A 13,027-nucleotide genomic window follows, 5' to 3' on the forward strand; every position below is an offset into this window, starting at 1 on the left:
GAGGGAAGAGAGATGAATAAATTGGTAGGACATTGGATTTTTTAGGGCACTGAAAGTACTTGTATAATACTGTAGATATAGATATATGATATCATATACCAGCCAAATACATAGAACCAGACAGGGTGAATGGTAGTTTAAACCATTAAACCAAATTTCCTCCATCAGGAATCAAAAATGATTCTGGATCATCAGATCTGCAAATGTGCCACACTAAACAAAATATGCTCAACAGCAGAAACTGTGCTGTTCAAGATTCATTGGTGTAAAATTGTTGTGAAAATGAAATCTTACATTATTTAAGATGGCCATAATTTTTATTATTTTGAAATTGCTTAGAATTATGCTAGGCTTTATGAATAGAAATGTAGAGTATGAGTGACAGTAATTTCAATGTTTCAAACTCTTATATTTTTAATGTTTATTACCTTTCTAAATACCTTCTCTGTCACTGTATGAGGCAAAGAATTGATTTCAATCAGCCTTGTATGAAGTATATGAGTGCTTTTCAATCATTCTCCAAAGTTCTCACTATGTACTACTTGATATGAAGTTCATTAGAGCAAGAAGGATAGCTCATTGGACAGCAGGCATTAATATTGCCATTGCTGGGAAGATATAAACAGTATTCCATATTAATTTCTGGGAATAATATTTAACTTTCTTTTCCAAGCACATATAGTGTAGTGGTATAAAATGTTTCTGAAGTGAAATGAATAACCCCATGAAAAGATTAAATGTCGGTTAATACTAACTTCATCGAAAGAGCCAAGGTTTTTTTTTTTTTTTTTGTCTTTATCTGAAGAGCAATTAACATAATTTACATAAGATAATTATCTAGTGTCATTCTATCTGGGAGGACAATATGAGATTATAAAGTAATTCTGAGCAATGTTTCTCCTCTAAATCATCAAAATAAATACAAACACCATATTAGAGTTGTATATAGAAAAAAAACAAATCATTTTAATGTTATCTTTAAACATCTCATTAAGTCTTATTTGTGAAAATAATAAGAATTATAAAATTCCTTTTCTACTCATATAATTTGATTGAAGTATTTCTTGGCATACCCTCTACATAAAGTGTCTTTCATCTTCTAACCATTGGTTTAACAATTTCTTTCAAATATTCTTATGGGCCTTGGCTAAGAAGACTCATTGAGGCTAAGAAACTTCATTGAGAAGACTCCCTGGGTTTCTAGAATGCCTAGAACAATCCTGATGTTTTGAGGATGTGTCTTGTTTCTTCCTTTTCATATAGTTATCACATTTATATAACTGTTTATCCTCTACATTGCTATGCATTCTCAAAGAAAGAACAGGGTCCTCAGGCTTTAATTGCTGTTATCTCCCTGGGCTGAGCACTGTTCTTTATCCACACTTAGAGCAGTACTAGGTCAGTGGGTAAAAAAAAAAAAAAAAAAAAAAAAAAAAAAAAAAAAAAAAAAAAGCAGAAAGATTTCCAATAAAGTAGTGGTAACCTTAGGTTGGATATAATTTTGCATCATTGAAGACAACAAAGAAAGCATGTCAAGTTCAATAATTACCACAGGGAAAAAAGGCAAAATGTTAATAATGCTACCACAGTTATTAACCATTTACTTCAAAAGCATTTTGTTTAAAAGGTAGACTTATAGACTATTGCTTGTTTATTTTTTAGGCTTTTAAATACTTGAAAAGAGTGCACTGAATTAGAAGCCTCATCTAAAAATCCCTCAGAATATTAACATCTTTTGGAAGTTGTGAGGCACAAGATACAAGAGACCAACAATGTCAAACAATGTCTGCAAGGTCCCCTAAAACCCATTTCATTCTCTTCCTATTGCACTTGAAAATCTCTAGGACAATATAACACCACTGATTACTTACATGTAGTCCATGTTCACCAAATAACATGTATCAAACAAAATGTCAAAGCAACAGAAATGAAACAGGGTTGGGGTAGGGCTGAGTGCTTGTACCTGTAAGTGATGTGTTTGTGTTGCCACTTCTGGCCAGTTAGTGCGTAGCGCTTTCGACGAATGTTGAATTTGGAGCTGCCTCTTGTCTGGTCTGGTACACCACAGCGAGGCTTCTTCATCCAGCTGAAAAAGAGTGGGTATTTTTCAGCAATTCTTCTTAATGATTTCAAAACATTTGTGGGAAACAGCAACCCACAAAGGAAAATGGTTCATGTTCAATGTTCTTACAATTTAAATCTAAATAGATGGCATACATTTTCAGAAAGAGTTAACACTTACTATGTTACTATTCAAATTCTTTAGTGCATTTACTTCCCCCAATGTACTTTGAGATAACTGCACGAAAAGAAGTTACTTGAAATTTCTATATAGAATCCACTGTTGAAAACTATGCAACCTTGAACAAATCTTCACTTCCTCACCTTATCTATAAAAAGACACTAGGGTATGCTAACATTCTCTGTGTTGTGTTTTTTATTTTACAGATTAATTTCCCATTATAACTTCTGAGTACAATATTCCATTTTAATACCTAGTATAATATTTGACAATATGTAATTAAAATTATACTATTGCGTGACAATATCTCAATATATTTCATTATAGCATCTCATTATAATATGGTTGGCAAAAGAAAGTAATTCTACAGTTGTAAGATTTTTTTATTCTCTGTGACAGGATTTCTCTGTGTAACAGCCCTCCCTAGCTATCCTGGAACTCATTCTGTAAATCAGGCTGGCCTCAAACTAACAGATTCTCCTGCTTTGGCCTCCAGACTGCTGGGATTTAAGGCGTGCACCACCATGCCCATCTTGAGTCCTACAATTTGATCAAAGACTTTCAGCACATTTTTGCATGGGATATGAGTTAACACTTTTTAAACATAATATTTCTAAATTTTATTTCATGAATATGGATGTTTTGCCTGAGTAGATGTCTCTGTGCCTTGTGGATGCTTGGTGCCCGCAGGGTCAGAAGAGGGAGTTGGATCCCTTGGAACTGGAGTGATTGTGGATGATTGTGTTCCACCATAAAGATGTTGGGAATTGAACCCAGATCCTCTCAACGAGCAGCCAGATGCTGAACCATCTCTCCCATCAGCTGCACAGATTTTTACATCTCCTTCTAATGGCAGGTTTCACTATGGCAGAGGCCCTCTCCTCCAGTCTTGAGAGCAGTATATTGCTTGTTCATATGGTGCTAGCATTTTTCTATTTCTCCTTTATTTTCAATCATTATTCATGTTTCCAAATGATAATCAAACTCAATAGTTATAAAATATTTTTCAGAGTAAGCAGTTCAGCATCACAGAATGAAACTCAGTGTTGAAATGAAATGCTGTTTCCATGTATTAATTTTACTGAGTAGTCATGTGTCACAGCCTAACCTGTTTTCTAGGACATGGCATTTGATCACTGTCATGTTTATTACCTACCCTTGAATCTTGTTTAAGCAGAGAGGTGTTAAGGATTTTCAATAGTTTCCCTCACAATACATTTCTTTTTTCTGTTCCTTAGCCTCTTTACTATCAAGATCACACCCAATCTTCTTGTTGCTACATGAATCAGAAAGGATATGAAAATAATTTGGTTTTCTGTATTTCATCACATATGTGAGTTTTTAAAATATTTGAAATGCATTTGAATTTAGAAACGGCTGCCTATGAATATGCACTGTATAACCGGGTACTTTCATGTGCACTCAACATCCTGGCACCTGGAGGGGAGGCCCCCACAGGTTTGTGAATTCGAGGCTGGCAAAGTCAAAACCATTCCCAGACAGATGAAGAAACAGAATGACGCTGATGTGGAAATGTGTGTGTTTACTTCTTATGTTTGGTGTGCTCTCCTATTGCTTTTGTTGCTGTGTCATTGCAAAACCGATGCATGCTTACGCTAGAACGACGTCAAAGTGAAAAAACAAAACCTTTTGTTTTTTGAAAATGAGTTAACTTTTTAGAAGTTGCTTGCTTATACTACCCATGTATAAGAATATTAACATACACCAATGCAATTACTTACATTACAATAAAGGTAACACCTTTAAAGTAAAGATTAAAAGTATATTTATTATTATTATTATTATTATTATTATTATTATTATTTTCAGAGTAATGGGGATATCACAGTCACCAGATGTAGCCAAGCTCATTCTAGTCTCAACAACGTAATTATGAGGAAAATCACTCCTTTTCCCAGTCAAATGGGATGCATCCTAACTCCTAACTCCTGGGAGGCCCCCCTAGGTTTCAAGATTAAACACTGTAGCAATGAGTATTTCCAGTCACTTTGACTTCTGCTTTTATGTTCAGGAGAGCATCCCATTCCAATATCAGATCTTTCTAGTTCTTTGATAACAGATATTACAACAGCTATCGGTTCTCACAATTTTCATAAATATCCACCAGCTCCCAAATAACACACTTTACATAAACATGTAATGTACCTCTTCTGCAACCAAAACAGTGCCCATTAGCTTTAGTAAAAATTGGCTTTATAATTACATCAGTTTTTACACCCCAGACTGTGAATTCCAGCCAGTCTGTGTCACTGGGTGATGGATAAAGGGTTCTGCAATGCTTCTGAGGTTAGTTTGGACATCCTCATCCCAAGTAATCTTCTAGCTTCAGCCTTTCCAATATCTGTGATTATGGCTCAGCACAGTTGTGGTTCATGTATCTGGGACACTGCGGCAGGCAATGCTTCTGAAGCAGCACTGATCAGGGAGAAAAGGGACAGCCAGCTTGCACAGGTGTAATTGGTCACCCCATTAGTTTGGTGTACTTGGATCTACATTTACTGAGAGAAAAATTCGTTTCAAAAATATTCTGCAATAGGTTAGACATGCCTTCATCATGCAGACATTCCAAATTTTAATAAAATGAAAGAGTGATAGCTGCTGTTTAGAGTTGGTCCCAGATCTTTCTAGGAATACTCAAATATGCTTCTTTTATTATTTTAAAAGATAGGCTGTATCATCATGGAGAGGACTAGATCTGCCAGGTATACAGAGATTGTTAAAAGCAATTTTACACAGCTCAAACATTGAGGGCTTATTTTCTCTACATATATCAGCTCATTAACTGCCTCCCTGGACACACATACAACTCAAAAGACAGAAAGTGCAAAGATAAAACACTGAAGTACATGATGACAAGGAAGAATGTAATGGTCACCACAATCATCAAAAAGAACAATTGTCTGTTGTCTTGCACTTGTTAATGTGTTACCCTCCGGATAAGCTCTAAGCCTCTGACTTACCTACCAACCATGTCTGCTGTGACTAAAGGGAAGGCAGACAGTCCACTAAAGCAATTCTCTTTGAAAGTTATTGCCATACTCAGACAGTTAAAAAAAAAAAAAAAAAAAACATCCAGATGGTGGTGGCGCACGCCTTTAATCCCAGCACTTGGGAGGCAGAGCCAGGCAGATCTCTGTGAGTTCTAGGCCAGCCTGTTCTACAGAGCAAGATCTAGGACAGGCACCAAAACTATACAGAGAAACCCTTTCTCGAAAAAAACAAAAAGCAACACACACACACACACACACACACACACACACACACACACACACATTAAAAAAAAAAAACCTTACCAAAGATCACATTTTTTTCCCTAAATTTAGAAGTGTTACTATTAGGGTATCAACTTGACAACCTGGACAAAAGAATAAAAATTAAAATCATTGATAATTGCATGAAACAGTATTGTTCTTGGCATTACTAATTAATTATCCCGATTTAAAAAAAAAACTAGGATTTTAAGTACTACTTTATTTTCATAGTAAATTTTTAGAAATGCTACTTAGAAAATAAGAGTTTGTCATTTTAAGAAAAAGTCTATTTTATAAGTTGGCAGTATTTGAGGAGATAAAATACAATTTTAAGTCTTATATTAAATATTTATAATAATTAGAATGTATTGAACCCAATAGAATGAGACTGTATTTTCAATATGTAAAATGTAAATTTTTTCTATATTTTGACAGTCCAGGGTTCTGTCAGCTAAACTTTATCATATATATATGATATGATATGATATATATATATATATATATATTATATGACTAATTGGGTGGAGAACTTCACCATTGAAAAGATAAATAAATATTTCTGCTTCTTCAATATTTATCATTTAAATTTTACTTTATTTTAATTTACAAATGCATCGGTGTGGTTGTTTTGCCTGCACACATATCCATACACTTGATGCATGAAGTGCCCACAAAGGCCAAAAGAGGACAGAAGATTTTTTGGAATGGGATGTCCAGATGGTATGAACTACAAATGAGTGCTAGAATTAGGGTCTTGATCTTCTTGAACACCAGTGAGCTTTTAACATGGAAGTCATTTCTGTAGTCCAATGTTTACCACTTTAAATAGAGGAACACCAAGAAATGGAGTACTCTAGGAATTTCTATACAAAGTAATGATTTTTGTTTGAATACTTTTTGTTTTACCATCCCCAACTCTTCCAACTACATATAAGGGCATGAAAGCAAAATAGAAGGCAGCATTGCAAATTGAATTCTCATCTTTGTAGTGAAACTTTGCTTTCTGACTTGAGTAACTTCCCACTTTGCTGAAATGAAAGCTAACCTACAATCTCAAGTGTCAGCATTTAAAAAGGCCATTGCATGCACGCCCCAAACTTCTTTGGAATGTTTAGTGTTCTTCAGAGAACTAGGGGTACACAAATGAATAATTCATACTCCCAGAGAGTACTCAGCCTGGGGATTGGAGCAAAGACGGTAATTAAAATATACAGTTTAAGTTCTGTACTATGGCTCAGCACTCAATGTTGGGCATCTCACATGTACTTGTAACTCCAGCTCTGGAGAATGTCATTCCCTCTTCCAGCGATTGCAGGCGCCTGCACTCACATGCACATAACCACACACATACATAATGAAAAACTATATTTTGTTTGTAAATGTAATGTGTTTGTAAATATTTTCTTTGCAAATTTTAAGACAATACAATAAATAATAATCACAAAATAAAAAGAAATGCTACTTAGAGTTAAAACAGTTCAAATAAAAATATTAGCATGTGTTGAATAAGTTATGTGGCATTATTTAGATCATCAGAACTATTAAACATGCACACACATATATCAACATACACAAAATGTCATATATATGGAAGTAGAGAGAATGTTAACCACTGTAAGAGATAACTCTTTCATCAAGCATTCTTCACTATACACTACTGTGTGTATATTAAACATGAACCAGCAAAAACAATTACATTTAAAATTAGAAAAAAATCAGGCATGCCCTACATAATGAGCTTGTATTTCTCAACTTGATAAAATATAAGACTATAAGATTGTCTTTTCATTAAGGAATTTAAGTGAGCTTTTTTAAAATAAATAAGGTAACCAACTTACAATTAAAAGAATTATTATACTATTAGACAATGGATTTAGTTTTTGGTGGAGAACAAATGCTACTCTCGTTCCAATGCCAGTTCTAAGGAGCAAAAAAGTAATAAAATATTCTATTCAAAGCAATACCTGAATTTGTTACTTGGAACTGGTTAATTACTTCAACATAATACAAGGATTACTGCAATTGGAATAATCACTTTTAATTACCCAGGAATTATAGATTAACTGTACCACATGTCTGTCTGCCAAAGGAGGATTTTTTTTTTAATTTAAAATCAAATGAAGGGCTAGAGTGCTGGTTCAGTGGTTGTGAATGCTTATAGTTCTTGTAGAGGAACTGGGTTCAGTTCCTGAGCACCCAGATCGAGCAGCTGACAATAGTTTATAACTCAAGCTCCAGGGGTACTTGCTGTCCTGTGCACATGCTTCCCTACACACACTCTCACAGACATACCTAACTAAAATAAAATACATCTTTAAGATCTGACCTGGACAAAGGGGCACTTGCCTTAACCAGCACTCAGGATGGGGAAGCAGGATGTATGAGAGCAAGAATAGTGTGGCTACCTAAGATGTTGGAGGCAGCCTGGAGGCTACAGGAATGCAGTCTCCAATGAACAAGCAAACATAAATAACAGTGAATTAAATATATAAATAAGTGTCCATGAAGAAATAAGTGGCTCGATAACATTTATAGATCACTTCTCAAATGACTGACCATGTTTCAATAAGCCTGAAAGTGCAGTAAGTATTTTATTCTCTTTGTTGTTTCGAAATACACTCTATCAATCATAGGCTGGTATGTAGGTATTGAATCTGAACTTACATCATCATCACTGGGCAGTGTCTGACGGAGAATGGCCTCCACAGTTGTCTATGTAAATACTTGGTCTGCAGTAGGTGGAAAGCCTGGGGAGAGTTGGCTGGTGTGACCTTGCTGGAGGAGATGTGTCCCTTGGGGTAGGCTTCAAGGTTTCAAAAGCCCACAGGATTACCAGTTACTTCTCTGCCTCTTGGCTTGTCTCAGGATGAAAGTTTTCAGCTATTGATCCACAGCAATTCTCCCGCTTGCCACTGTGCTCTCTACTATGACAGTCATAGACTCACCATTTGAAACTGTATGGCCCAATAAACTCTTCTAGAAGTTGCCTTAGTCATGGTGTGTTGTCAAGTAATTTAAGTGTAACTAAGACAAGCAGCAAACACTCTTACCTGAGGGGCCATCTCTCTGGCCTCATTTTTTTCTGACAAGGTTTCACTCTCTATCCAGAACTTACATGAAACTCACTTTGTAGACCCAAATGGTGTCACAGTTATGTCAATCATCCTGCTTCCACTTCTTATCTAATGATATTACAGGCGTGGGTTATCATATCTTATAATCTATGTAAAGTAATAGATTGCAATTTCCACAAGATTGTCATTATATACTCATTTAAATTAAAAAAAAAGCACAGAACAGAACAATGCTTTTATAGCACGATTAGAGGGCTTATACTTCAAAATATTTGACATGAGTAACCTGAATCAAAACATCTCAGGATTAGATATTTTATTGAAAAAATCGACAGCAGGCAAATGAGGTCATGGGGCTTCCAGTTTCAGCAACAATAAGGAATAAGGCCAAGCAATGTAGAACAAAGGAGGAACTTCATAGAAGAGAGAGGGGAGAGACAAAACCAAGAAGGGGTAACGGTGCTTTTGGAATTTCACCTGGCAATAACTGCCAAGTCAACAAGGCAAAGATGTATTGTGCATTCAAATAATAAAAACAAAAATAATTGTACCATTGATATTCAGTAAGAATAAAGTTGTAATACACAAAAGCAAACAAGCAAGTAAATGAAAAGCAAGCAGAAACACTCATTTTGTTTTAAGATAAGAATTATCTATCAGGTTGTTCTTAATCTCCAGTTCTGTATCACAGAAAGGCTACTTACATCCCACATACTGACAGGCTCATTTCTCTTGGTGTGGAATCTGAGTCATTGGATACCAGTGGAACACTGATGTCCTCTACACCTCCATAATTTTTATACCCTCCATCTACACCACAAGAAAAAAAGTTATCTCTTTCCACGTAACAAGGACCAGCTAAGCCCATTATGATCAACTGTCTTTCTCTAGCTGCATTAGGCATTAGGAAATTACATCTAACCATCTGCAACCTTTGAATGACCAGTTAGTCAAAACTGTGAGAAACAGGTGATGACCTAAATAGGATCCTACTTTCTTAATGTTTTTAAATGATTAATTTTACGTGTGTGTGTGTGTGTGTGTGTGTGTGTGTGTGTGTGAGAGAGAGAGAGAGAGAGAGAGAGAGAGAGAGAGAGAGAGAGAGAGAGAGAGAGAGAGAAAGAAAGAGAGAGAAGGGAATGTTATTGTATGTGATGTGTGGGTTCCCATGAAGATATCTGATCCTCTTGAGCTGCAGTTATATGTGGTGTGAGCTTCCTGATATGCATGCTATAAACTCAAATCAAGTCTTCTACAAGATCAGTCAGCATCAACATTGAACCATCTCTCCAGATCCCTTAAAAGATTTCTTTAAGTTTCTTACCTTTAATATCTAGTAAAAGGTAGATATTTCTTCATTTTTTTCCTGACACTGGAACACTTGGAAAATGTAACTTGTTTTCAAAATACTCATTTTGCTTGCATTTTTTAAATATTGTATTTGAAATTTCAAGAAAATGAAACAGAAGCTAATGGTTCTTCATTAGGGAGCAGTAGAATATTGATATGAAGAGTGGAGATTAGCTGGAACAATTTTGTATAATACCCAGAAACAAAACACAAGACCTGGTTTTTCCTTGTTAGCAAAGGATAACTTTAATTGTGAGGATGGATATTTATAGTCTCAAAGAAATGTCTGATGTGTCTCTATGAACAGATAATTACAATGACTAGAAGTACTCAGGTCTGCATTTTTGAGATTCTATCCCCAATATTGACTAAGGTTTTTAACTTTTGCAGAATGTGGTTAATTTATTGTTGACTTTTGTTTCCCAAGGTCTGAACTAGTCAGCACTTATTCAGCTATTTAAAAACACTTTGAGGGTTAAGATCTTAAATTCTAAAACTCAAATTGAAGTTTAATTTTAAAGGATAAATCCTATGAGCTCTTGTCTTGGTGATATAGAGATACAGCCTTATGTGAGCATTAGAAAAGAAAATAGAATTTCAGTATTAAATGTAGAACTAGTTTGATGGGTCAGAATTTATTTGAGTCAAGGTATTTCATTTTTAAAAAGAAAAATGAATAATATCTTTTGACACTTCCAGAAGATAACCTCCCCAAGATGCAAAAAGGCCTGAGATGTGTAATTTTCCTATACTTCATTTGGCCTGTGATATTGAACATTTCTTCTCAGAAAATAGAGAAAATTGTATTTTTGTTTACTGTGAAGGTTAATGTAGGATAAGCAAATAACAGAGATATATTCACTTTGTGAGTGTCAAGAGTTCTAAGACCACAAAAGACTTCTGACTGCCTCCACAGGGAAAAATATATCCCTCCTTTATAGTAGAGGACCAATAATTACGCTTCAGACTAGTGGTCAACCTCTAAGAGCCAGTGACAAAAATACTATGCCACTAAATGCCTGTGAACATGCTTATTTACGTTACCAAAGACGTAATAACTTTTGTCTTTGTACTCTTTCAGAAAGTGTACACTTGAAGAACCAGTTGTTGAAACAATAGAAGAAGGAATATTGGATAAACAATAAATTTAACAACTATTATTATGAGGCATGAACAAGTCCTTTGTCACTGAGAAATTTAAAGTTGACACCTTCCAGTGAAAAATATTATTTTATTTATCTCATTTAGTGAGCTGTCACTTACAGGGACCTGCTAAACATTCAAGAGTTCATTTCTGAATTACCCTACCAGCCCAACATAAGAACATTATTTGTATTGTTTCTGACTTCTGAATGTTTAAACATATGCATCCCATCCCATCCAATGTGAAGCTGCTAACAGGATAACACTTTGTAGAGAGGTGAAAAACATTACAAACCACACAGAGTAGCAACCACTAATTGCCACTACATACAGTGTCTTCAAACCTGCATTAATTTGACTCTTGCTCATATTTTCTTTCCTGCTTCAAAATGTGTTATTAAAACAATGTGAACAACCTGACTTTGTATATTACATGTTATGAGAACCCCCAAAAGACAGGGGTTGGAAATAGGATACATCCCAAAGAAAAGTTCATGAAGCAAAAAATCCCAATAGTGGTTGTGGAAGTCTGTGTAGTTTTTGTGACAATTGAATTGGGCTGAAGAATCAATGAAAGAAGGAATCTGGAGGACTTTACTTACTCAATTGTGTTCCTGTCCACTTTTCCTGTCATATTAATGCCATAGAACTGCTGCATGGCAGCTAGAGCCGACTGCATGGTCTCTGCAGAGCGTAGCACTGACATTCTGGGATCAGTTGGTGGAAGGTAGCCGTATTTTTGTAGCCAAACCTATAATCACAAGGACAATTCCATTAGTTCAACTTCACAATTTCACATTAATATTCTGAAAATTAATGAATATATATAGTATGTTCTAAATTTATTGGATGTCTTTGAAATATACAATATGTACTTTAGATTATATTATAATTTCTGTAGTAGTTGTAGACATTTCTAACATATTTATAAATGTGAATTAATAAAACTTGTGATTAATCACTACTTAGATATTTATTGTATATAATTTGTATTCTTAATATGCAATAAAAATACAAATAAGATTTCATGTGTCCTCCAGGAACTCAATTCCAAAATCATACTTTTCCAGTAGTCTATCAAGATGTCATTGCTGGAAGGGGAAAGAAATATGCACATGATGCACCTAAAGAACTTTATCTATAGAGAATTCAGCAGTGGCTGCAAATGGGATGGGTATCTTTACAGATGAACTCTGATATGGCATTTGCATATATCATTCATGTAAAGACTTTACCCAAATGCAGCTGGACATTCTCAAGAGTGTGTAACCTTTTCATATGAAAAAAATATTATATAATATATTTCATAATGTGAAACTGATATACAATACTCAACGTTCTTGTATGTTTAGGTCTCAACTTAAAGATTTCATGATTCTCATCTTCTCCCCAGTGACAAAACATGGGAGGATGGTGAAAGAAAGAAGTTAGAGTACAACTTCCTCCTCTTCACTGGAGCAATAGTTAAGCATTGTTTGAAGGCACATAAAACAAAACCCAAAATTCAGGGCATTTGAGGAAAATAATGGATTCCCACCAGGAGCACAAGCCTGCTTTCCCACAGCCTCAAACCTTCCCTCCAAAAGTACAGTCCTGTGCCTGCTATCCCTGATTCAAGCATGCTGTCTTTTACCTCAGTCTTCCCAGGAGTCACAGGTTTTTTTAACAGCAGTGAACTACTGGGCAAACTGCTAAGTCTCATGAAATTGCAGTAGTAGTTAGGGAAGCCAGCAGTGTGTTTCTCTCCCTGATGTGGTCTCCTTATCATGTAAGTGATTATATGGGAGTGCAGTTTTTCTGTAATAACTGGCATTATATAAGTTGTAACTATTGCCCAGGAAGTTCATTTTCCCAGCAAAACATCTAGCAAATACAAAAACTAAATTTTGTAAAAAGGTGATATTAAATATGCTGAATTTAAAATGTGAAAATAAAAGGATAATGTT

The 13,027-nt window shown here is 35.1% G+C and overlaps 1 protein-coding gene across 1 annotated transcript in view; it reads right to left on the reverse strand.

Annotated features, from left to right (window-relative positions):
* The window catches only part of Mmp16 (matrix metallopeptidase 16), a 252,643-nt gene that overhangs the window by 118,000 nt on the left and 121,616 nt on the right, over positions 1 to 13,027 (reverse strand). The window contains exons 2-3 of the mRNA XM_006983265.4: positions 11,684 to 11,832; positions 1,964 to 2,086 (exon numbers count right to left, since the gene is read on the reverse strand). Coding sequence (XP_006983327.1) covers positions 1,964 to 2,086; positions 11,684 to 11,832 — 272 coding nt within the window. The remainder of the gene's footprint in view (positions 1 to 1,963; positions 2,087 to 11,683; positions 11,833 to 13,027) is intronic.

Source organism: Peromyscus maniculatus, chromosome 2, assembly GCF_049852395.1.
Source record: "Peromyscus maniculatus bairdii isolate BWxNUB_F1_BW_parent chromosome 2, HU_Pman_BW_mat_3.1, whole genome shotgun sequence".
Classification (NCBI taxonomy): Eukaryota; Metazoa; Chordata; class Mammalia; order Rodentia; family Cricetidae; genus Peromyscus; species Peromyscus maniculatus.